General features: G+C 36.7%; 2 protein-coding genes across 4 annotated transcripts; one reads left to right on the forward strand and one right to left on the reverse strand.

Moving 5' to 3' along the window:
- The first annotated feature begins 959 nt into the window (after positions 1–959).
- Positions 960–4,024, forward strand: LOC120190270 (25.3 kDa vesicle transport protein-like). 3 transcript variants are annotated; one of them, XM_039193369.1, is made up of 6 exons: positions 960–1,093; positions 1,678–1,906; positions 2,036–2,196; positions 2,303–2,449; positions 2,961–3,037; positions 3,667–4,024. In XM_039193369.1, exons 2-6 carry the CDS (start codon positions 1,719–1,721, stop codon positions 3,748–3,750), a joined length of 657 nt encoding a protein of 218 aa, XP_039049300.1. In that variant the 5' UTR covers positions 960–1,093; positions 1,678–1,718; the 3' UTR covers positions 3,751–4,024. The 3 variants fall into 3 exon arrangements, with proteins under 3 accessions (XP_039049300.1, XP_039049301.1, XP_039049302.1); XM_039193370.1 differs by having other exon boundaries at positions 1,687–1,906; XM_039193371.1 differs by lacking the exon at positions 960–1,093 and having other exon boundaries at positions 1,769–1,906; positions 2,029–2,196.
- Positions 4,025–4,633: 609 nt separating this feature from the next.
- LOC120190137 (protein PHYTOCHROME-DEPENDENT LATE-FLOWERING-like) lies at positions 4,634–12,553 on the reverse strand. The gene is given in 13 exon segments (XM_039193265.1): positions 4,634–6,492; positions 6,596–6,634; positions 7,271–7,428; positions 7,531–7,733; positions 8,061–8,463; positions 8,466–9,414; positions 9,496–9,594; positions 9,683–9,844; positions 10,278–10,358; positions 11,341–11,412; positions 11,532–11,596; positions 11,710–11,791; positions 12,335–12,553. Coding segments are annotated over 13 exon segments (3,981 nt in total). The 5' UTR covers positions 12,464–12,553; the 3' UTR covers positions 4,634–4,953.
- Between the last annotated feature and the right edge of the window lie 12,417 nt (positions 12,554–24,970).

Below are 24,970 nucleotides of genomic sequence, written 5' to 3' on the forward strand. Positions count from 1 at the left end.
TGTTTACCGCTCAAAGATGAAAGTGAAACCTTTTTGAACCTCGATACCATTGGATCAAACCTCTGCTAACATATTCAACATTTTGGGTAACATCAAAAGTGGGAACTAAACTATTCTATAATAATCTTTTTCGATCCTGAATTTTTATAAAATTTAAAATTAGTATTAAATTTTGGATTTTGTTAATTTAATCCCGTAAACGAACACGAACAAGAGTATGCTCATATTCGTTCGTTTAACTTTAAACAAATGAACGAACGAACAAAATTTCTTGTTCGTGTTCGTTTGTTAAAGAATATAGCTTGTTCGTGTTCGTTCATGTTCGTTCGTTAAAATGATAAAAAACAAAAATGAACTCAAACGTAAACGAACACAAACGAACATAAAATTAATTGGGTTTATATTTGAAAGAATTTTTCTTTTCAAATAATTTTAGGGTTTATATTTTCTTTAATTGATTTGTATATTTTTTATTTGAGTTTTAAAATATTAATGGGTTTAAGGTTAAAATTTATTAGGTCTTGATATTTTAAACGGATATGAAGATTGTACAAAATATAAATGAACGAACATAAATGAATGAATATAAACGAACGAATTATTGAGCATTCACGAACATAAATGAACGAACAATCCCTTTGTTTGTGTTCATTCGTTCAATTAAACGAACATAAAATCTTATTCATATTGTCCGTTTAATAAAGAAATGAACATAAACGAATTTCCCATCAAACGATTCATGAATGGTTCAATGAACGTGGTTCATTTATAAACATATTTGTTATAAAATAAAGACTGTGCCGTTAGTTTCTTTTAAATTTGAAAATTTATAACAAAATTTAAAATATAATGTTCATTTTATAAAAGTCTAAAACTTAATGTTCATTTTATAATTTCTAAAAGTTTATTGTCCAGAAAGATCATTTAGGGGTAGTTGAGTGGCTATTTTCATAATTGCTAATATATTTTACCCCTCTCTTTCTCTCTCCTTTCCATTTTCACCTCTTAAAGACTTGTCGGACCAGGCCGTTCCCTCTGCCTCAGATCGTTGAAATCGAGAAGAAATCCATAGATCCATATTCTATATAATCAGGTACTCCTACTATTCCAATACTTTTTGCTCATCAATTCCTGAATATGCTTATAATTTTTTAACGAAACCCTTTGTTTTGTTTGCATTGGTGTGGAAATTCTTAAGAAAATGAGATTTTTTTATCTTCAACTTAAATTGTGGATTTTTTTGGAATTCTAGAAAAAAAATGACATTTGTTGGTTAGATCGTGACGATATTGATTAGATGGGTTGTCTTTGGTCACGTTAATGTCCTTTTTTATCAGAAAAGGAAAATTGGCTTGATTTTGCTTTTGATCGATTACGGCAGTTCGGTGAATTTTGGGATTATTGAATTAAGTATTACAAAAATCAAGTTATGTCTTTTATTTGATTAATTTTCATGTGTTGAAATGATATCTGAAGATTGTTGTATTGTCATCATTCTGATGGTAAGTTGTACCATTAAGATTTGCGAACCAAATTATCAAAATATAGGCAATTGGATTTGCTGCATCTGTATATGGTTTTTCAAAAAGAAATTTGATTATTATATTGGGTTTTAGGTTTGTATTAAAACTTATTTTTAAATGTCTAATGAGGGTGTTAATTTTGCTTCTGTATTAGTTTGAACAGATTTTTTGTAGCTGAGAAATAGGGGAGTAAAGATGGTAAAGATGACAATGATTGCTCGTGTTACTGACGGTCTTCCTCTGGCTGAGGGACTAGATGATGGTCGTGATCTAGCAGATGCTGAAATGTACAAACAGCAAGTTAAGGCTTTATTTAAGAATCTGTCTAAAGGCCATAATGAGGCTTCAAGGATGTCTATTGAAACCGGCCCCTATGTATTCCAGTATCCCTTTGATGATGTCAATTTTTTGGATATATTTTGAGTTATTCAATAGGCTTGTTTTTGCATGGTTTTTGGTATTATTTGCAAATGCATCAAACTTTTACTGTTACCTTTGACCTAAGTTCCTAGCTATATCATTGAAGGACGTGTTTGTTACTTGACAATGTGTGATCGTGCTTATCCTAAGAAACTCGCCTTTCAATATCTGGAGGACCTAAAGAATGAATTTGAGCGTGTCAATGGAGCTCAAATTGAAACAGCTGCCAGACCTTATGCCTTCATTAAATTTGGTAAGCCCCTTTTCTGTATTGTTTGACTTTTATTTTTTTATCCCTTCTACTTTTGTGATGCTCCCTCTTGCTAGGCTTGATTTTATCTTATTTTTTTGTCTTTAAGATACCTTCATACAGAAGACGAAGAAATTGTACCTGGACACACGTACTCAACGTAATATTGCAAAGTTGAATGATGAACTCTATGAAGTTCACCAAATAATGACTCGTAATGTACAAGAAGTCCTTGGTGTTGGTGAAAAGTTGGACCGTAAGTTCAGAATTATGCTAGGCTGTTATATTATATTATATTTGATTCGATAATTAATTAAATTTTTTGTTTGAATCAATGCACCATGATGAATGCTAAATTTTACAATCATGACATAGGTAACTGTGATCTTACAATTTTAATGCATCTTTTTGTATTGCATCACTGGTTAAAAGATGGGGGCGGGGGGAGAGAGACCTTGTAAGTGGGACCAGCCTGTTGTTTCTATATCTGCTTCTGCTTGCATGCTTTAAATTTTATAAATTCCCCTTAATTGTTAATACACGTTTGAACATGGACTGATAACTGGATGATAGAGTTAATTATGGTTACACACCTTGTAGCCGCCTTAGCTTACTTGTATGTATTGCCATCAATTTGAAGTCACCTAATAGTTTTTCTTCTTTATTGATGGTTTAATATGCAGTGCTACCTCCATCTTTTTTTTTCACTGGCTGATAGACTGTATTTTAGTATGTATTTAACTTTTTCTTTTATGCGGATGACACAGAGGTCAGCCAAATGTCCAGTCGTTTGACATCAGAATCCCGTATATATGCTGACAAGGCAAGAGATTTAAATAGGCAGGTTAGTTTTCTTTATATGGGAGCATCTCTCCCCCTCATTTTCTAACTGTTTCTCTGTTAGACATTAGGTTTTGCCTAATACATTTTGTTCAACGTACTTAAGCTGTACCGCAAAGTTATGTTCTTGGTGGAAAACATAGTTGATTGATAGATTAGTGTCACAGCGACTCCTTGAGCTGGCTGGTATCTGTGGATAAAAATGGAGAAAATAATTCTGTATTGGGAAATTTAATGCATCTATTAGTTTGAGTTCTGGCCTTTATTGGTGGGCATGAATACAAACATGATGTAGTTACATAAGCATTTCTTAGTTAAAATCCGTTGTGAAGTTTGAATGTGTCCTCCTCTAAAAGTATCATAATGGGGAATGGGTTTAGCACATAAATGCGATACATCATAAAGTATCATAAAGTCAAGTACATGGATAAAATAATATATTTTGACTTTGGTGTTTAATTTCTATTCAATCTGCGTGCCTTTTTTTTCATTTTTTCCAAATGAAGGCCCCTTGAGCAAGAGCATAAGTCAGTTTTCAATGTGCTTGTTGTGGCTGGATATGTTTTGTAGAAATTATTATTGTCAGCATTACTGAAGTTTGATACTTTGTTATGTGTTCCCTTTTTCCTGTAGGCATTGATCCGTAAGTGGGCTCCTGTTGCCATTGTGTTGGGAGTTGTCTTCCTCCTCTTCTGGGGGAAAACAAAGTTATGGTGATTCAAGTATGCTCCATTGTGTTAAGAACTCATAAGAATTCCTTGGGCTTCCCTGTTTCTTTGACCAGCTTCTTGCCACACCCAGAGACCAAACATTGGAGTGAATTCTGGTTCTTCATCACACAATTTTCTGCGAAGACGTAGGTACAAATTTGTAATGTGGCATTGTGAAAGAGAGACCATTGCTGTAGAGCATATGTTCAAAACAAAACTATTCTTTCTATATGTGAGAGCCAGAATACAGCATCCAAATAGATTAACTTATTCTAGTGTTTCACTTTGCCCAAGTTTTTGTTAGACAATTAACGTACAGAGTCACTACTAGTTTGGGCTCAGTGGCTTAAACTACAGCAGTAACTCATGCCTGTTTGTGTTGCCTATATTTGAGAAGAAAAACCCACATTTATATTTCCTTAATTGCTAATTTGCGTGCTGGATTGACCACCTTAATTGCTGCAATAGCTTCCTCAGCCTCTGTAGCTCCCTTCAGGCGCGGTTGGTCAATTATTAAGGCCAAAATGAACCAATTATAATTAGTTCATACAGTAATCACATGTTCAAAGGTACTATAGTGAACTAAAATGCAAAAGGAAACTAAGGTTTGGCCACTTCAGTTCATACAGTAATCACAAAAAGTTATATGTGATGTCAATTATTAGGACATTGTAGTGAAAAAAGAGACTTGCTCCTCTATTGACATTTAATTCCAGTTTCAAACCTTAGATAACCCATTCCCCTTGACAAAGAAGAAATCGTAATACTTAGTGAAAATCAAGATTAGCAAAGTTTGTTCAGACTGCAATTGTAAGAACTGAGAAAATTAATGAAACGTGCAAGTGCAACTCATAATAACCTATGAAATGTATCATTTTGGGAAGAGTGGATTCAATTTCAAGCCCATAACTTTAGATAGCAAATAGGCACACCAACTAGTCTAGTGCTAAAAACTTGTTATACATATAACGAAAATTCTAGGATGAGAAAGGGAAAGCGACCCATCATTGTAAATAGTTTGTTATAGCTTGGCACCAGTATTGGCTTTAGAACTTAACATCAACGGTTTCCTTTTCAACAAATCAAACCGCTTTCACTGATTGATGCTGATCTGTCTGCAAAATTAGCTTTAAAGGTTCTTCCACGAGTGGGATAGCTTGTCACTGAGGCGGCTCAAGAATTAGTATAAGATGATACTGCACAGAACATGCTACGTATTTCCACCAGAGTTGCTTTTGTTCCCACCTAGCTCCATAGGAGAATTTGCGATGCTACTAACTGTGCCAAGGGTCTGAGAGCTCAACTGGGGGCTGGGTGGACAGGCCTCTGGGTTACAAACACTTAGTGCATGAATAGAACCTGAGCTCAGTTGGGGACTCATGGGAGTCCTTTGATTCATTTGTTGAGGGTTGGCCTGTTGCTGGACCTGCTGTTGCTGAGGTGGTTGGTTCATTTGTGAAATTCCAATGGTTGATGGTGAGCCTACCTGTGAAGGTGATACAACAGCCTGTATTGGTGAGGTCATTTCTTGCTGTTGCTGTTGTTGTAATTGCTGCTGCTGCTGCTGTTGCTGTAATTGCTGCTGCTGCAGCTGTTGTTGTTGCCGTTGTTGCAACTGCTGCTGCAATTGCAACTGTTGTTGCTGTTGCTGCAATTGCAATTGTTGTTGCTGCTGCTGCTGCTGGTTCATGTAAAGGTAGTTCATCCCAGACATCATTTTTGGAGGACCCATGGACCCCATAGCAGTCCTTTGCATCGAACTCATGTTAGCCTGGTTCAGATTCTGGCCCAGCATAGAAAGACTAGCAGAACCTGGATGCATCTGTCTGGCTCCGGACATCCCACCGATGCTCGATTGAGGACCACCTAACATGTTTCCTCGGCCCATCCTTAATTTTGAAATTAAGGCAGCTTGAGGTGATGTTAGTGCACCAGATCGAAGCTGCTGGGTTATCGCATTGGTTATATTTGCACCCGGAAGATTCATAGGGTTTTGGCCCACATTTCCCATGCCTGAAATAGCATTCATCGGAGCTGATATTCCTGTTCCACCAATCCCACTTGCACCTCCAATTCCAGCGGTATTGCCCAGGCCTCCAATCCTGACCATATTTCCCATACCTACAGCACCTAGTCCCATCATTTTCCTCTGCATTTGTACCTGCTGCTGTGGCTGCTGTTGCTGCTGTTGTTGCAATTGTTGCTGCTGTATCATCTGAAGTTGGAGAGCTGAAGATTTGTTGACCATTTGATTACCCAACTGCATGCTTGAATTCTGCCCAATGGCATTCAAATGCGAAAGAGGATTTGATGTAAGCATCATTGGTGATCTTTGGAACTGCTGATGCTGTTGTTGAAGCAAAGTGTGCTGTTGACTTTGTTGCTGCTGCTGCTGTTGCGGTTGTTGTGGATCTAGTTGTGATGGCCTTGCAGGCATTGAAGCCCCAGACAGTAGTCCTTGGGACATCTGTAAGGCCTGAGGGTTTCCAGGAGGCAACATCCTACTGTTTACCAGAGCACTCGGAGACGGATTTATAGAAATATTATTATCGCTATTCTGCTTTGCCACCTCATTGATTGCCTGACCTGGAACAGCTTCCACAAACTGCTGCATAGTATGCTGCACATCGGCTCCAGAATTGTTGGGAAAAGCTCCAGCAGGATTTGGTTGGCTGCTTGAGGCCATAACCACATGAGTTGGTTTCGCCTGAACATTATCTTCCACAAGGTGATGCCCTTCGCGTAGCATCTGTGTCCACAAATTAAAAAGAAGAGGGAAAAAAAGAAGGCAAAATCATTATTGTAACCTAAAATCTCAAACTCTGAATATCAGAGACTATTAGCTGACATACCAGTGAACAAAACTGTGCCGCAAGCAAGTCCGCCAAGTACTGTTGCAGGATTTAAGATGAACATATCAGAACAACATGAGAATATAAGAAAAGCAGGAAGATTAAAGGTTTGATTTTACAAACTTCAAATTGCAGTGTGGCAAATTTTCATTATACTGTCAGCAATTTGTCCCTTTAGCTTAATGGTAAACCCAAAATGGGATGACATAAAATACCAGCCTAAGAGAAACTTTCTTAATGAAACAATGGAATAATTGACGCTCCTTCTAGTCTTCTCAATATGGTTAAAGTCTGCGGCTGAATTTAACATAACTCAATGTAGGCACCAAAAGGGAACATGAGTTGAAAAGAACATGGTGAGGGATATCTAAATTCACAGGGAAATTAGATTAGTTGACGTAGACCTTCAGGACATCCTCCAAGACGTCCAGATGAAAACTAAGACTAAGTTGAATGAGCACCAAAGAAAATATGTTTTCAAGACAACAGTAAGCACCCAAAAGCAGCACAATCAAAATATAGGAGATAAGTGTTGTAAGAGAGAGAAACTAGGAAAAGACTCCAAAAAGTCTTAAGAAAAATTAATGGCAGAGATTTGCTTTTGCCACCCGAGGTCAGGCAGTTTTCAGTTTGTCTAAAAGGCATATTCTTATTTCAGCAAGTAAATAAACTTACAGTATTAGGAAGGGTAGGAAGGTGAGAAATATGATCCTCTGCACTAAGAATTTCACCATCATCTATGTCTCCAGAAAACATTGCTACAGTCCCATCAGTTGGTTTCTCAGACATTATCATTCTAGTTCTTACCCTAGGAACTAGAGAAACGAGATTCCCTGTTAAAGAAGAGCAAAGTTAGGGAAATGAACCATAAATATTTATTTATGGAACAGAATCTGAGACATAACAACAAAGAAAACCTTGAAAAACACACTCACCCTGTACAAAATTCAAGATTCTTTTCTTGCAGGTATTCATACTGCCACCAATAAGAGACTTTGATAGTGGATTCAATTCGTCTTTGAAATCCTCGTTACTGGAAAGACTGGTTAGACAGGCTGATATTAGTTGAGGAGAATGTAAGCTGGGTTTCTGGACATGGTACTCCTCACCCTTGTTCTTTTTTCTGTTGAGTTGATACCTGCAATCAAAACCATAAAATGAATATCGCCATCTACACAACTTTTAACAGGAAATGACAAGACATTAATTTTACTTCTTGAAAACAAGGAATAACATAACCAAGCAGGTGCCTGCGTTCATGTTCTGGTCATCAACAGGACAAAGTGAAAAAAAAAGCAGCAAGTAGAGTATGCTCCATGTAAAGAAGAGGAGGCACTAGCGTCCTGTTAAGCTTGACAAAGATGATGCTAACACTATATACAGAATAGAAACACAATTGTATTTAATCAATGGCTAGAAATCAATCACAAAACTCCAATGCAGAAATAATTCAATTGCATCATACCTCATAGTTACAATTTCAATCTTTGAGAACCTTTCAAGCATTGTTTGATCACCCAAAGGTGGGGTTCCAATGGAAGGGCTGCTTGCATTTAATGGAACACTCATATTGCTAACACTTGCAGGAGATCCAACTGCATTTATTACAGGGGTTTTGGGGAGGGAATTTGATTTTCTCTTAGCAGCACCTTGAGCCTGGTGTTGCCGTTGCATAGTCTCATTTGCACTTGAAGTCAAAGATGGGGTACCACCAACAGCAGGAACTGAGTTAACAGCTTTCTCCTTTAGAGATGCTCCAAGGGACGAGGTTACTGCAACAGCTCCAAAGTGAGGTCCTACAGGACCACTTAAAAATTCCCCAGATTTTGATGATAGTGGAGATTGAGGCAAAGCTCCACTAGATAAACGGGACTTTGCACTGATTTCCTTTTTTGGAATTCTTCCTTTCTCGAATCTTTCTCGACATGCTGATTAATACTGTTCCAAGTTGTTTGAGGGAAACCAGGTCTTGCAAATCCATGCAATGATCTTGGTTGAAGCCGTGTCTGCTGTGGGTCCAAATGGTTTGCATCAGTTTCCCGGTTCAGCTCAGAGCCATCCAACTTGTCAGTAGGATCAAATGGCTCTTCCTTAGCACCATATCTCAATATTTGATGTCCTGCAGCAAATGGCATTGCACCGGCCTCCTGATTCAGAACCCCTTCAAAAACCTGCTGAGGGTGCTTCTGCATGCCTGCATACTGAATTCCTCTCGCAATTGTTTGCTGGGGAAGTAACATATTCTTCCAGCTCATATCCTGTCCATGCAGGCCATCCATATGTGGCCCAACTTGTTGAATCCCGTCTGGTCCAACAGCATTAAGTCTAGTTCTTTTATTAAGGCCAGATAAAGGTGACATTGGACCATCTAGGTTCTCCCTCTTCCCAAGAAGAGAAGCACCAGAGTTTATGTTGTCAGTGTACGACATTGTCACGTCCTGCCCAACGAGGGAGGCAGCTGATGCACTGACAAAAGAGCTAGACCCGTGATCCTGCATGCTCCTAGCATTCGCAAGCCCCACCTGATACCTTGGTGACTGTGATGCCATTGGTAGTGCTGGAATGGATGAATCTTGCACAGAACTTTTAGGTCTTATTCCCAGCATATTGCTTGAACCAATGCTTTGAGAAATAAGATTTTCCTGTTGTAGAATCAAACTCCCTGAAACAATTCCAGTCTCTCCCAACCTGCCATTAGAGCTTTCTGTCACTCTATCTATGTAAATCTTCTTCCCATGGATCTTACTAGTAGAGGTAACTGTAACTTCTGGAGTCTGCTTCAATCTGTTTCTCCTCAAGCTACATGAAGCAAGGTCAAGCTGCAATTTGGACATGGTTAAGAAAGACAAAACTGGATGCTCAAAGAAGAAGAAACAGGCATTACTTTGTGAACTCATCACCTTAGTTGGAACAGGGTTAGTACAGAGTCTGTCCAGTTTGGGAATGGGATCTAAACGAAGTTGTGGTTGCAAGGCTTTCAATATCCGAGATTCTGCTTCCTGCAGTAAAAAAGGATTAAATGTATAAACAGTTTTGCAACATGTACAGCGATAATCTACAAAGGATGGGAGAGCTGTCAATATGTACCATCAAATCACCATATGTCCACGAATTATCTGAGATCAATGGAATATCCTTAACTACATTCTCCAAAGACATCTTAAGGCGCACTTTATTGATGATAGGGGATCCATCAATTGGTGGGGAGTTAGATCCTTGATGAGGTGCAACTTTCCGGTAATCACGCACCTTAAAAAGAAAACACAAATTTTAAGCGGAATATAGTTACATTAAATGCACATTAACTTTATATGTGATCTAATATGGTTAACTTTATATGCACATTAAATAAGCATAAACTGATAGACCCGAAGCTCCCTTCTCAAATACACCAACAAAGACGTCAAAAGTTATTTGACCGCAAATGCAAAGGGGGGGGGGGAATTAGAGGGAAAAAGAAAAAGAAAGCAGAGATGATGCTCTTGCGAGTGATTTATGAGTACAATCTTGAACATAGACTTCAGTATAGAGCTGGGTTCAAGGCTGGTTCAAGTGAGTTGAGACTTGCTTTTGTGAACACTCAACTTAAAACATTTGGTAACAGAAAGAAAGTAACGCAGATTCAAGGGAATGGCCTATGACTTATTAGATGAAAGGATAATCAGGATAAGTTATAACTCACCTCACATATGAGTGTCCCATCAACATATTTGCAAGGTATATCATCCAAAATATCTCCTGGCAACCGGCCAGATTCGATTGCCTACAAGCACGTTCAGAAACAAACTTATTAAATTAAGTAGAGCTTCCATAGGAAAAATCTTGGTAAAAAGAAATTGAAAGTAATAATAATGCTGCAGTTTCAGGGAAATATTAAGTTATAGCCTCATTAAATTAAGACAAAATTATTCCTGATACCCCAATTATTTCGTTTCTCAAACCAAGTTCCAAGAGATGAGTGGGTTAACTCTACTAGCAAACCAATCAAAATCACAGATGCTGAATTGGATGTAACTTTTACTACTTGCTTAAATAATAAAAACCCTTGTGTTTTGCTAAAACAAATAAAAGTAACTAGTAAAAAGAAAAATTATAGTTGATTAAACATTAATGAATGGCTAGAATGTTGCAAAAATTCCACAATCATGCTTCTAAGTAAAAAAAATTCCATATCAATGGAGGTCTTTTTCCCCCCTGAAATATAGTTTCTTGTACATAAAGATTTCAAAGTAGAAAAATTAAGAAATAGACAAAGTTACATTGATCAAAGTTCAATTTCACCCACCTTTCAAAGAATATTTATGAATTAGCTAATCCCAAGCCAAAATAGAGGAAGGTTAAGTCAAATTATCAGGCAACAAAGAATTATGACCAGGTATCTTTGGACAATGTTTCATCAGATCATCAGACACACTACTAGTCAACCCAACATTTACAGACAATTAATGCAAGGAATAAGCTATAAAATGGAGAACGGAGATCATGCTATCCCATCCACCAAGGCTAATGAATGTGACAATTTTTTTGCTAACCACACCGAAGGCCTTTGTTAATCAAACCGTTTAAATTCAAGATTTCTATTTTACACTATCCAACAATTAACTTCCCCAATGTGTACTTCGAACAAAATTGATATAGAAGACAAAAAATTACAAAAGTGTAGAAATAACCATGAAGATGAAAGTTAATCTTAAATAGACAAAAACAGAAAACAGAAAAATAAATATGTTTCCTTAAAAACTTACTGAAAAGAGTGTTTCAGATGACCTATCATATGGATGCAACTTTGGAGCATCCGGAACGGTATGCAAAGCTTCCTGAAAATTCAACGATTGCTTTAACTTAAAAATGACTTAAAAGATAGAAACAAAAGAATCTATCATTTTAGTAAACTTTTCTAGAGAAAATAGTGTCCTCAATATAGTCTTGAACGAACCTCTTGGGGCTTTCCAATAGAATAGCCATCTGGGTAAAGATTCACGGTGAAGGAAATTTCTTGTTCTGCAAAAACAAGAAGAACAACAAACATGCTCACAAATCGAACATTATCAACAATCAGGAGAGGGAAAAAAAACCAAAGCACAGTATTGTTTTGAAGCTTGACTGAATCTAACCTGCTGGAACACGAAGAGGTTCATCAGAAATAATTGATTGAGACACCCCAGGAACACGCTCAAGACCTTCAACAATATCACCCTGGATCAACACACACACACAAAAATAATCAGACTATTACAAAAATGAAAAAAAAAACCTTAAAAACTAATTTGCTTTCGCTATTCCTCCTCTTAGCTATGGACTATGAATCAAATTAAAGAGAGAAAGTGTACTGAAATCAAAACTTATATCAGTTATTAAGGAAATTAAAACTATACAAAATCCCCTTAACTATAGTACCTAATTTATCAAAGCATGGGAATTCATGAAATCAAGCTCATTCTTTGGCTTAAAACTTGACTGTAAAGTTTTAAATAAATAAAACATTATAAAAAATACAAAAAAGAAAAACCTTCAGCAATTCAATTATCTCTAACTTCTGTCAGCAACCAATAAGCAAAAGTCTAGATATATAGAATAAAAATACAATTATAATGAGTATATTTAAAAAATGAAAGTACAATCTGCGGGATCTGCTCAACGAAACCGACCCGGAATTTCCTTCCACCAACAATTTCTCCTTTTTTAACAATATTTTTTTATCAGCAATGCAAAAAGCAAATGGGTATATATGAAATTTACCTGGAGCTTTCTAGACCGTGAGCTCTCTTTAGAATTCTCAGAGACAACATCAACTGAAGCCTCCGATTGAAGACAAGGCTTGGGCTTGTACCTAGAGCCGATTTTTGATACCTTAAACGAAACACCCATGTAAAACTCTTTTCTGCTTTATCAGAATCAAACCATGAGAAACTGAGATTCAAGGGGCCTTTGTCTGGATCAAGAGAGAGAGAGGAAAATATTGAATCTTCAGATAATTAAAGAACCCAGAATTGAGTTCTTGAGTAAAGAGTGGAGAAAAAAATAGCAAATTGGTACAAAACGAAAGAGATAAAATAAAGATAAAATAGGTGACCGAAAATGTTTTATAATATATAAATTTAACTATTTTTTTTATTTGTCAAAATGATCAACAAATTCGTAATGCGATCTTAAATTCGCAACGTGAATTCCAATTTCGTAACCCAGTTTCTAATTTCGCAACGCGAATATGAAAATCGCATTGCGATTTTTTAAATTCGCAACTCGAATCTGTAAATCGCAACTCGAATCTGTAAATAGCAACGCGAATTTGTAAATCGCAACACAGAAGTCAAATTCGCAACGAGAAAGTAAAATTCGTAACGCGAAAGTCAAATTCACAACGCGATAGTCAAATTCGCAACACAAAGTCAAATTCGCAACAAGTGTTAGTTTCGTAACACAAATGTTTTGTGTATATAACAATGCAGATCCCTAAATCGCAACTCATTCTATCTCCATCTATCACTCTCTCTGGCGACATCCGTTCCTATATCCAACGACATCCTTCCCCATCTCTATTTTTTTTTACATAATTTTATTTCTATATAATTTTTCAATGATTTCTCTACCAAATTATCAACTATCGACTTAATAAAGGTATGTTTTTCTCTAAGTTAGTGATGATATCTAGTTTATAGCTCGTTTGTTTAGTAAATTAATTTATAATTGTAGAATGAAATCATCTAATGTTGATCATGTTTGGATAGATTTGTGTTTTGGAAGGTCATGTGAGAATGTTCATGGTGTTTTACAATATGTGCCTTTACCCATGAATCTTCAACTAAAACTGTCATTAAAAAAGTTAACTTATGAAACTCTAATGTTACGTGTTGCAAAGAAATTGAATTTAGAGCCTCTAAGTGGATTTAGGCTATCTTATCAGAGAAAATATAAAGTTTATTTGTTAACCGACAATGAAGATGTTGAACGATTCATTGCTTACATTAGTGTTTCGCAAGAAGATGATGTTACATTGTATGTTGTTGAACCTAGAAGTAGTGAAGTTGGGTCAGTAGCGGGTAGTAATCAACTAAGTTCTTCAACCCAAAATTTAATGGTTCCACCACAATTTCATCACCAAGCAAATTTTGTTTCACCACATTTCCAATACCAAACACAATATCAAACACAATCTCAAAACCTACAACTTTTTCCTAATCCAAATCGCAATCAACTTTCAGCACCAAATTCCGATTTTCGTATTGACCAGTTAGACGATTATGAGCCAACAGAAAAAATTGTGAGTACTAGTCAGTATTCGAAATTTGATCTTGGTCAATACCCGAACTTTGATCTTGGTCAATACTCGGATTTTGATGAGTGATGGAAGAAGAAACAGACCCTGCATGTAATGATTTTGATATTGGTCAATACCCAATTTTGATGATGAAACAACCGCTGCCGAGGAAGATGTTGTTGATGATAATGAGGAGGAAGTTACGACTGTGAATGAACATGTTGAACATCCATTCTGTAATTCATATAACCTGAAGAAGAAGAAGAAGTCCCCGAAGAAAGGAAAAAGAAGAAAATGCAACGGGTATAACTGGAATATGTCAGAATTACTTCAGATATAGGAAGAAGAGTTGGTAAAGATAGCAGTTGATTGTTACACAAAAGTTAATCGTATCAAGAAAGATGATTGTTTTGATACAAAGGAAAACTTGAAGATAGCTTTGTATACGAAATGTGTGGAAGATGTCTATCAACTAAAAGTTAACAAATCAAACAAAGATCATTTCGAAACAAGGTATATGATTGACAAAAACTGTACGTGACGTATGATTGCAAAGAGGATAAAATACTGCGAAATATTTCAAGTTAGGACTTTTATTGATAAACATACATGTTCAAGAACCCAAGTTTTTCCTCACCATAGACAGACAAACAAAAAGGTGTTGGGTGGTTTTCTGGCTAAGTTAATGTTTTTGAATGGAAGGGTATATCGGGGACATGAATGCTCGGTTCAAGATTAGTATCTCATATTCTCAAGCTTGGAGAGCCAAATGTTATGCCTTGGAATTGTTGAGGGGTCGCCAGAAGCATCGTTTGCCCAACTGCTGGCTTATTGTCATAATTTAAAGCTAAAAAATCCTGGGTCGGTAACTCATATCAAAACAGATAGAGATGGACGCTTTGAGTTGCTGTTTATCGCCATTGGTGCTGCGGTTAGTAAATAATTATAATTTTGTTGACTCATTTTTGTTAGTTGCATGCATTTCACATTTAAATGATTATATTTCTTGTGTATATGATTTTGTAGATTCGTTCGTTTATTACTTGCATGCGCCCAATTATTATAGTTGACGGAGCACATTTGAAAGGTAGATACCTTGGAGTAAACTTATTATCAGTAACCATGGATGCTAACAATGGGATACTGCCAATAGCTTACGGGGTTGTCAAATCTGAAATCTCTGATTCATGGACATGGTTTATGGGGCATCTTAAGGATTGCATAGGTCCTATTAGCAATCTGACAATCATATCCGATAGGGCAAACTCAATTGACAACGCTGTTAGAAGGTGTTTCCCAGATGCTTTTCATGGACTTTGTGGTGTTCATTTGTACATAAATCTAAAATCAAGGTCTACTGGTATAAAAAATCACAAATGGACATACTGGAAGGCTATAAAAGCTTGTCGGGAAGTGGATTTTAATAAGCATCTAAATTGTTTAAGACGTGTTTTGCCTCAATGTGCTCAAACACTAGAAGATGTCGGGTTTGAAAGATGGTCAAGAGTACATCAACTTGGAGCAATATATGGTTTCATGACGTCTAATAGTGCAGAATCAATCAACGCTCTAAGTCGTCATTCCCGGAAATTACCCATTACTATGTTAATGGAGTTTTTTCGAGCCTCTATTTAACAGTGGTACTATAAGAAAAGAAACCATGCATGTATTATTTCTTTAAATTCGTAACTTATCATATATTTTACTAAGTATTATTTAATTAAATTTACAGGAACATTAGAACGCCGTGTTACACCATGGACTGAAAAAAAGATAACGAAACGTGTTATGAAGTCAATGTCATGGAGAGTTGAACCATGTTCAAACACTTTGTTTGAAGTATTGGATAATAACTTAAATGTGCTTGTCGATCTAAATGCAAAGACGTGTAGTTGTAAGAAATGACAAACATCTGATTATCTGTGTGGCCATGTTATAAAAGTTCTTCATCTAAACCAAGATGATTCAAGCGCATACGCTATGGATTGCTACACTACAGAAGTATATCGACAGACTTAAGCCGAGATTGTCTACCCATGTCCACATCCTTTGAGTGGGACATACCAGATGACTTACAAACAGTTTTGCCCCCAGTCATGGACAGCAGGCTACCTGGCCGACCAAAAAATCACGATCGTATACCGTCTAAGGGTGAAGAGAAGAGGATATCGACATATAGTTGGTGCAAGGAAAGTGGTTGATGAGTGTTCAGAATCGTTAATATATGTTCGTTATTTCTTCGATTTTGTGAAGTTATTGCTGCTGATTTGGTTGTGTTATGTCTATTTTCGTGCAGGTCCTTACTTTCCAGAATTGGTGATAAAAAGGGCGAATTCTGCATTTTTTTTATTATTTGGACACGGCTGGAGACATGGGCACGACTCTGAGCACGACGCGGTCTGACGTGGCAGTTTCTAGAAGGTCCAGTCAGCGGCGGTTTCTAGAAGACTTCGTATGCACGCCTTCTGGAAGATTGACGAGCAGAGTTGCATTAGGAGACTAGTTTAAGTTTGAATTTAAATTTAAAAACAATTATCTTTTGTATTATTTTATTATTTTCTTTGTTTATCCTTTAGGCTTTAAGAGGCTATAAATACCCACTTGGGGTAAGCCTAAACTCATCATTCGGAATACATTCTTCTTTTCTCTCTAGTTTTTATAAAAGCTTTTCTTTTTACTTTTCATTTTTCTTATTTTCAAGTTTTGTTTTTATGCTAAGTATGACTTTTGTCATGCTTAGCTAAACTTTTCATAAGTCGAGAGCTATCGCGATGATTCAATTCCAACGGGAGAATTGAAACGGTCCCTTAATATCTTCGGAATATCTCTCTCAATCTTTGCGCTTATTTTTCAAAATCAAAACAGTTTTCAAAATCAAAGATTGACTTTGGTCAAGAGGTTGTTGCGATTAAATGTGTGGGAGGAAGATTCAACTTATAGAAAGCAATTCGACTTCCTGGGAACACACTTGGCGAGATAGCTTCGCCAAGAGGGATTTGAGATCGGAATTGACGGTTATAGAAGCAACAATCCGAGTCGGACGCCACGAACTTAAACGGTAATTGATCTACAACAATTGATGTTGTTAGAATCAATTACCGAAGTCGGAATCAAAGATTGCCTTGGGTATTCGATATACAAGATAGAGTCACAAGGATAGCCCTTGTAGACAAAGTAACCGACGTGAATCCCGAAGAGAAAATCTTATTCGATGATCTACGGAAATTGAGTCAAAGCGAAGCTTGAGGCTATTTTCACAGTATTTATTCACAACCTTATTTCTCCTATTTTTACTTCAATTGCATTATTTAATCGTCTTTATTACTATTTAAATCTCATTCTACCCAAAACCCCCCATTCTATTATCTTTCACGCCTGCCATAGACCAATCAAACATTAAATTAAGAATTTTTCAAGTCCCTATGGATTCGACCCTACTTCTATACGCTACGAATTTTCCTTTAATTATTATCCGAGAAGAAGGAATTTATTTTGACATCAAAACGACAGTTGTCAAATTGGCGCCGTTACCGGGGAACTTCGCCAAAGTTACTAATTTTTTTGTTTGTTTTTTATTTATGACCAGGACTAATCCGGGGACATTAGTGGAGTACAACCTGGAGATCGAAGCTAAAGCTAGGAGACTCCACGCACAGACACTTCGGGAAAGAAGGAGACAACAATCAGATCCAGAAGAAGAATCAAATTCAGGTAATACAATCCTGATGGCCGAACCTACTATTCAGGAGTTAGATGCGGCACCCACTGAACAAGGACCTATGTGCATTAATTTTCCCCAAGGCGAAACTCCATACCAGTTGAAAACCGGTCTTATTCATCTCCTCCCTAAATTCCGCAGATTACCAAACGAGGATCTACACAAACATCTTAAAGAATTTCACATGGTCTGCTCTAGCATGACACCACAGGAGTAACCGAGGATCAAATCAAACTTAGAGCTTTTCATTTTTCTTTAGCCGATTCAGCTAAGGAGTGGTTATTTTATATTCCTCCTAATTCTATTACTACATGGGCTCAAATGACTCGTTGTTTTCTTGACAGGTTTTTCCCTGCGGCAAAAGTAAGTGAATTACGAAGGAGAATACTTGGAATCAAGCAACTTGATGGAGAGTCGCTCTACGACTATTGGGAGCGGTTTAAGAAATTATGTTCTAGTTGCCCACAACATGGGTTATCCGAACAAACACTCCTTCAATACTTTTACGAAGGACTATCTCCCCTGGAAATGAAGATGATCGATGCAGCCAGCGGTGGAGCCTTGGTGAATATGACTCCTACTGAAGCAAGAGACTTAATATCGACGATGCCTTGGAAAATAAAATTGACAAGTTAACTGAAGTCGTAAACTCTCTTGTTGCAGAAAAGACAGGACAAAACCGATTATGTGGAATATGTGCACTACCTGATCATCCAACAGACGGTTGTCCATTGATTCAAGACGATGCAACAGCTCAAGTCAACGTAGTCGGAAACTTCTCGGGACCTCCCCAAAAAGCTTATAATTCTTACGGTAATACATACAACCCAGGATGGAGTGATCATCCGAACTTTAGTTATGCGCAGAACCCGAGACCGAATCAAGGCTATCAAGTGAGACCTTCACCACAACAACAAGCCGCCGAAGACATCACTAGAATCGATTGTCGAAAGGTTAGCACTATCCCAGGAGAAATTCCAGACCCGAACTGAAGCCCACTTTCACTAGATGGATAAGCAATTGAGCCAATTGACTCAAACCATTGGGAGATTAGAGTCACAAGGTAAACTTCTATCTCAAACTGAAGTGAATCCGAGGGAAAACGTTAGCGCCATCACCATTCGGAGTGGTACAGTAGTAGCGCCACCTATCCCATCGAACCAAGAAGTCCAAAAAGAAAAGAAGACCAATGACGCATGATCCCAGAATGAGAATGAAGAAGAACAAGTGGACGATCTGACGCCATCTCCCTATGACGTGCCACCACCTTTTCTATCAAGGTTAGTTAAAAAGGATAAAAAAACCGAAGAAAAGGAAATATTAGACGTACTTCGGAAGGTGGAAGTTAATATACCTCTCCTTGAGGTTATCCGAAAAGTTCCAAGGTATGCCCAGTTTTTGAAGGATCTCTGTACAACAAAGAGGAAGCTTACCGGAGTCGATAAAGTAAGCTTAGGAGCGAATGTCTCAGCCGTTTTCCAACGAAAGTTACCACCTAAACTGAAGAACCAAGGTATGTTCGCAATCCCTTGTAAAATTGGTAAGGTTGAGATTAAACGAGCTATGTATGACCTTGGTGCATCAATTAATGTAATGCCTCTATCTGTCTATAAAATGGTCACTAATTATCCTTTGAAGGATACAAAGATTTCGATACAGCTTGCCGACAGGTCGGTAATCTATCCTGAAGGACTCTTGGAGAATGTATTGGTGGAAGTAAACGACTTGATATTTCCCGCCGATTTTTATAATCAACATAGAGAATGAACGCACGAGTACATCGTCCGATATTCTTTTGGAGCTCCCTTTCCTGAGCACTGCACACACAAAAATTGACGTGAGAAGCGGAATTTTAACTATGGAGTTTGACGGTGAGATCGTTAAATTTGACGTATATAAGGCAATGAGATATCCTGATAAAGTGGAAAGTTTAAATTCTGTCGACTCAATTGATCCTTTGGCTGACGAATTTTTAAAGACTAATTTCTTTTTGATATATGCAGGGAGCTGGAGGGTCATGATGAGAACGTGAATTATGATCATACAGAATTGAATTTGATTTCTTCTAAAATCTTACCTTCTGTTCTGCAGGCACCCGAAAGTTGAACTTAAACAATTGCCTGACCACTTGAAATACGCCTTCCTAGGACCAAACAACACTCTGCCAGTAATCATATCAAAAGGGTTATCCGAGGAGGAGGAAAAAGACTTGATCACGGTTTTGCGCCAAAACAAGGGGGCTATAGGATGAACCATTGCTGACATAAAAGGTTTTTTTCAAATTCCAGTAGCACTTGAAGATCAAGAAAAAACGACATTCACATGCCCCTTCGGTACCTTCGCCTACCGACGTATGCCTTTCGGACTTTGCAATGCACCTGCCACATTCCAAAGGTGTATGATTAGTATTTTTTCTGATTTTGTTGAGAAAGGTATTGAGGTCTTCATGGACGACTTCACTGTTTACGGTAATTCATTCAAGGAATGTCTATTAAATTTGAAAAATGTGTTACGTCGGTGCCTAGAATTTAACCTTGTTTTGAATTATGAAAAGTGTCACTTTATGGTTGATAAAGGTTTGATTCTAGGACATATTGTTTCGTCCAAAGGAATTGCGGTAGTTAAGGCGAAAACGGATATCATACGTTCACTTCCTTACCCCACTTCGGTGAGGGAAATTCGTTCTTTCCTTGGTCATGCAGGTTTTTACCGTAGATTCATTAAAGACTTCTCTAAAGTAGCGCAACCATTGTGCGAGCTATTACAGAAGGATAATGTTGAAAACATTTTGATATTTCGATATAACAAATTAAGTTAAATGAATTTTAAGATTTTCCAAAATGATTTTCTAAGTATATTCGATATAATTATTCGAATATCAAAAATTACTCCAAATATTTCAAAAATTATTTTTAATCCTTACTTAAGTGTAAAATTAAGTTTTAATCTTAAAAAATTTCAAAATAATCTTTCGAAGTATTTCGAACCATTTCAAAGTCAAAAATTCCAGATTGCTCAGAGGGAACCGATCCCCCCCCAAGGGGGTACCGATTCCCCCTGAACGGTTTGGCTCCGAGATTTCCAGAATGCTCGGAGGGAACCGATTCCCCCATAGGGGGTACCGATTCCCCCTGTTCAACGGTCGAAATATTTGAATTTTACACTTAGGGAACCGATTCCCTATGAGGGAGGACCGATTCCCCCCACGCTCCAAGCATTTTTATTAAATGTTTTCACACTTAAATGGCTATATTATCTTCATTAATTATCCCCAACGTTCAGAAGTGATTCAAGGTGTATTTAAACAAGTTCTGAAGCCCTTGATCAACAAGAAATTATAGAGAAACAAGAGAGAAAACATCAAACACCAAGTTTGTGCAAATCAAGCCAATTTTCCTTTCAATATTCATTTTGCTTTCAAGAACACCATTTGTGCTCATTTGTAATTATCTTTGAGTGTTCTTTTCTTGTTCTAGAATTATGCAAACATCTTACCTTGTGAGGTTTTCCTTGTAAGTTTGCAAATTTGTAATCTTCTTTTTGGGAAAGAGTGTTCTCAAGAATTGGGGTATATTCTTGAGGGTGTTGTAAGGTTATCTCTTTGGCCTCAAAAGAAAGAACAAATTAGTGAATTTGTTGGAAAATCCTTAGTGTGGATAGCTAAGGTAGTGGACGTAGACTTTGATTGAGAAAGTCGAACCACTCTAAATCGCTGTGTAATTACTTTCAATTTTCTGCAAAAGCTTCCACCAAATTTTTAATTGCCAATTCACCCCCCTCTTGGCCAAATCCGTCAATCGATTAACTCAACAATTGGTATCAGAGCCTAACTCATTTGAAGGTTTAATCGCCTCTTGAGTCGATTCGGGAAGAGTTATATCGATTATCAAAGTCATCAATGGCCTCCGCTTCAAACTTCGACTCCGGTCTCGATTCGATGCTCGTCAACAAGCCTCATTTCTTCAATGGAGCTAACTATGCTTATTGGAAGAATATAATGATGTACTTCATTCAAGCAAGTGACATGGGAGCATGGAATGCTGTAGAAGAAGGATACATCAAACCTCTCACTCATCCAAGGTTGTGGAGTGAATGAGAGACAAGAATGTTCCAGCTCAACTCCAAAGCCATCCATATCATTTTTTGTGCTCTTGGACCAGATGAATACGAAAGAGTTTCATCGTGTACAACCGCCAAAGAAATATGGGACAAACTTCAAGTCACTCATGAAGGTACCGATGAGGTAAAGAAATCTAAAATTAGTATTCTAACGCATAGCTATGAAAATTTCAGGATGAAACCAAATGAAGATATCAAAGCTATGACGGATAGATTTTCAACGATTGTCAATGGTCTCAAATCATATGGAGAGATCATTTTAAATGAAAAGCTTGTGAGGAAGTTATTCTACTCCCTCCCAAAATCGTGGCAATCAAAGAAGACGGCAATCATCGAGTCTAAGGACTTAACGTCCTTAACTCTTGAAGAGCTAATTGGGTCACTCCTCACTCATGAAATGATGCTCGAAGATGAGGTGGACCTCGACAAAATTGACGAGACACCAAAGGAGAAGGAGAAGAAGAAAAACATTGGAGTTGCTCTCAAATCCACAAAAGATGAGAGTGATTCGAATAACGATGACGATGACGAGGAAATGGCATTGTTTGCCAAACGGTTCAGAAAAATGATGAGACCTTATCGAGGAAGAAAATTCAAACGAAATGAAGGCCTAAAAAATGAACCGAAAGAGAAGGACCAAATCATTTGCTACGAATGCAAAAAGCCAGGGCATGTTAAATATGATTGCCCATAATTGAAGAAAAATGGTCAATCAAAGAATAAGCACAAGGCTCATGTGGCTACATGGAGTGATGAAGAAAGTTCCGATGAAGAGGAGCAAGAAGTAGCTAACTTGTGCTTGATGACATTTGGGGAAGATTCTAAGGTAACCTCTAACTCATCCGATTTTGATGATTTATCCTATGATGAGTTATTAGAGGAATATAATGGGTTGGCTTCGGATTATGAGAAATTATTTTTAAAATATAAAAACGATGTTTCAAAATTGAAAAATGAAAACAAACTCATATCCAAAACCAACAACGATCTTGAAAGTAAAATCAAAGATTTGCAAATCAAACTAGAAGAGTTTGAAAAGAAAAATTTAGATTTGCAAAATTTACTTTCAAAGATCAATGATGATCATCAAAAGAAAATTGATGATCTTAAAACTTCTTTTGATAAAGTTGGAACAAAACATTTTGAAAAAGGTGGAAATTCAAAATACAACTTTGTTAGAAAAAGTTTTAGAAACTACAATCATAGAGGTCCCCAAAGAACCTCTAATAGAAAAATCGTTAGAAGTATGTGGGTTCCTAAAGAACTCATTACTACTAAAGATAAAAATATTCTACACAAATGGATACCTAAGGGGACTAGGATTTTGGAAACTAATGAATATGAACCCAAAAGAATTTGGGTACCAAAAATCAAAAATTAATCTATGTTTGTAGGGAAAGGAGCATTGCTACAAGGCACGAGAAACAAATTCAAATTCATGGTACCTTAATAGTGGATGCTCAAGACACATGACCGGAGACAAAAGCCGGTTCATTGAGCTTAACGCCAAAAATGGAGGAGAAGTGACTTTTGGAGATAATTCAAAAGGTCACATTGAAGGTATTGGTACAATAGGTAATACCTCTTCCATACAAATTAAGAATGTTTTATATGTGAATGGATTAAAGCATAATCTATTGAGTATTAGTCAATTATGCGATAAAGGATTCAATGTCTTATTTGAAATTAATGGTTATAAAGTCATTGACATTGCATCTAATCGGATTATGCTTATTGGTCATAGAATATGGAACATTTACATGGTGCATTTAGATTCTTTTGATATGACTAATTTATGCCTAGTTGCTAAAGATGAACATGATAGTTGGTTATGGCATAGGAGACTAGGACATGCCAGTATGAGTGTTTTGCAACGGCTAATTCAAGGTGATTTAGTTCGAGGGTTGTCTAAGCTTAAATTTGATAATGATAAAATCTGTGATGCTTCTGCTAAAGGAAAACAAAAGAGTGTTTCTTTTAAATCCATTAATGACGTATCAACTAATAGAGTATTACAATTGATCCATGTAGATCTTTTTGGGCCAACTAGGACTACTAGCTTGGGTGGAAAACAATATGCATTTGTCTTGGTAGATGACTATTCTAGATATACTTGGGTTCTATTTTTAAGTACTAAAGATGAAGCATTAAAACAGTTCATCACTTTTTCAAAAATAATCCAAAATGAAAAGGGTTACTCTATAACTAGTGTTAGGAGTGATCATGGCACTGAATTTAAAAATCTTGGATTTATTGAATTTTGTAATTCTAATGGTATTAGTCATAATTTTTTAGCACCTAGAACCCCTAAACAAAATGGAGTTATTGAGAGGAAAATCGAACTTTAGAAGAAATGGCTAGAACCATGCTTTGTGAAAATAATTTGCCAAAATATTTTTGGGCGGAAGCCACAAATACTGCTTGTTATATTGTTAATCGAGTAATGATTAGGCCAATTTTAAAGAAAACTCCATATGAAATTTTCAAAAATAAAAAGCCTAACATTAGCTATTTTCATCCTTTTGGATGTAAATGTTTTGTTTTAAACAACGGTAAAGAAAACCTTGGCAAATTTGATGCTAAAAGTGATGAAGGAATTTTTCTGGGTTACTCCTTAAATTCTAAAGCTTATCGAGTATTTAATAAAAGAACTTTAGTTGTAGAAGAGTCTATACATGTTGTTTTCGATGATAATCCCCTTCCAAGGAAGGATTCTTGTGTGAATGATGATGTAGGTATTATAAATACAAATAATGTTAGACATGAAGTTGGAGAACCATCATCAAAGGAAGAAACAAAAAATGAGGAAACTCATGATCCTCTTGAGAATACAACCATTGAAGAAAGGGAAGTATCTTATCCAAGAGAGTACAACTATGTCAAGGGTGGTGAGATTATAGGTGATCCATCCAAAGGGGTAACAACTCGATCTTCTCTTAGAAATATTTGTAATTATGTTGCATTTATTTCATGCATAGAGCCTAAGATATTAAAGAAGCATTAAATGATGAACATTGGATTATGGCTATGCAAGAAGAATTAAATCAATTTGAGAGAAGTAAAGTATGGACATTAGTTGAAAGGCCTAGTAATAAATCTACTGTATGTACTAGATGGTATTTAGGAATAAGCTTGATGAGAGTGGTAATATAGTGAGAAACAAGGCTAGACTTGTTGCTCAAGGGTATACTCAAGAAGAGGCATAAACTATGATGAAACATATGCTCCCGTAGCTAGGATGGAAGCAATTAGAATGTTATTAGCATTTGCATGTTTTCAT

Source organism: Hibiscus syriacus, unplaced genomic scaffold (genome assembly GCF_006381635.1).
Source record: "Hibiscus syriacus cultivar Baekdansim isolate YM2019G1 unplaced genomic scaffold, ASM638163v2 tig00116962_pilon, whole genome shotgun sequence".
Lineage (NCBI taxonomy): Eukaryota > Viridiplantae > Streptophyta > Magnoliopsida > Malvales > Malvaceae > Hibiscus > Hibiscus syriacus.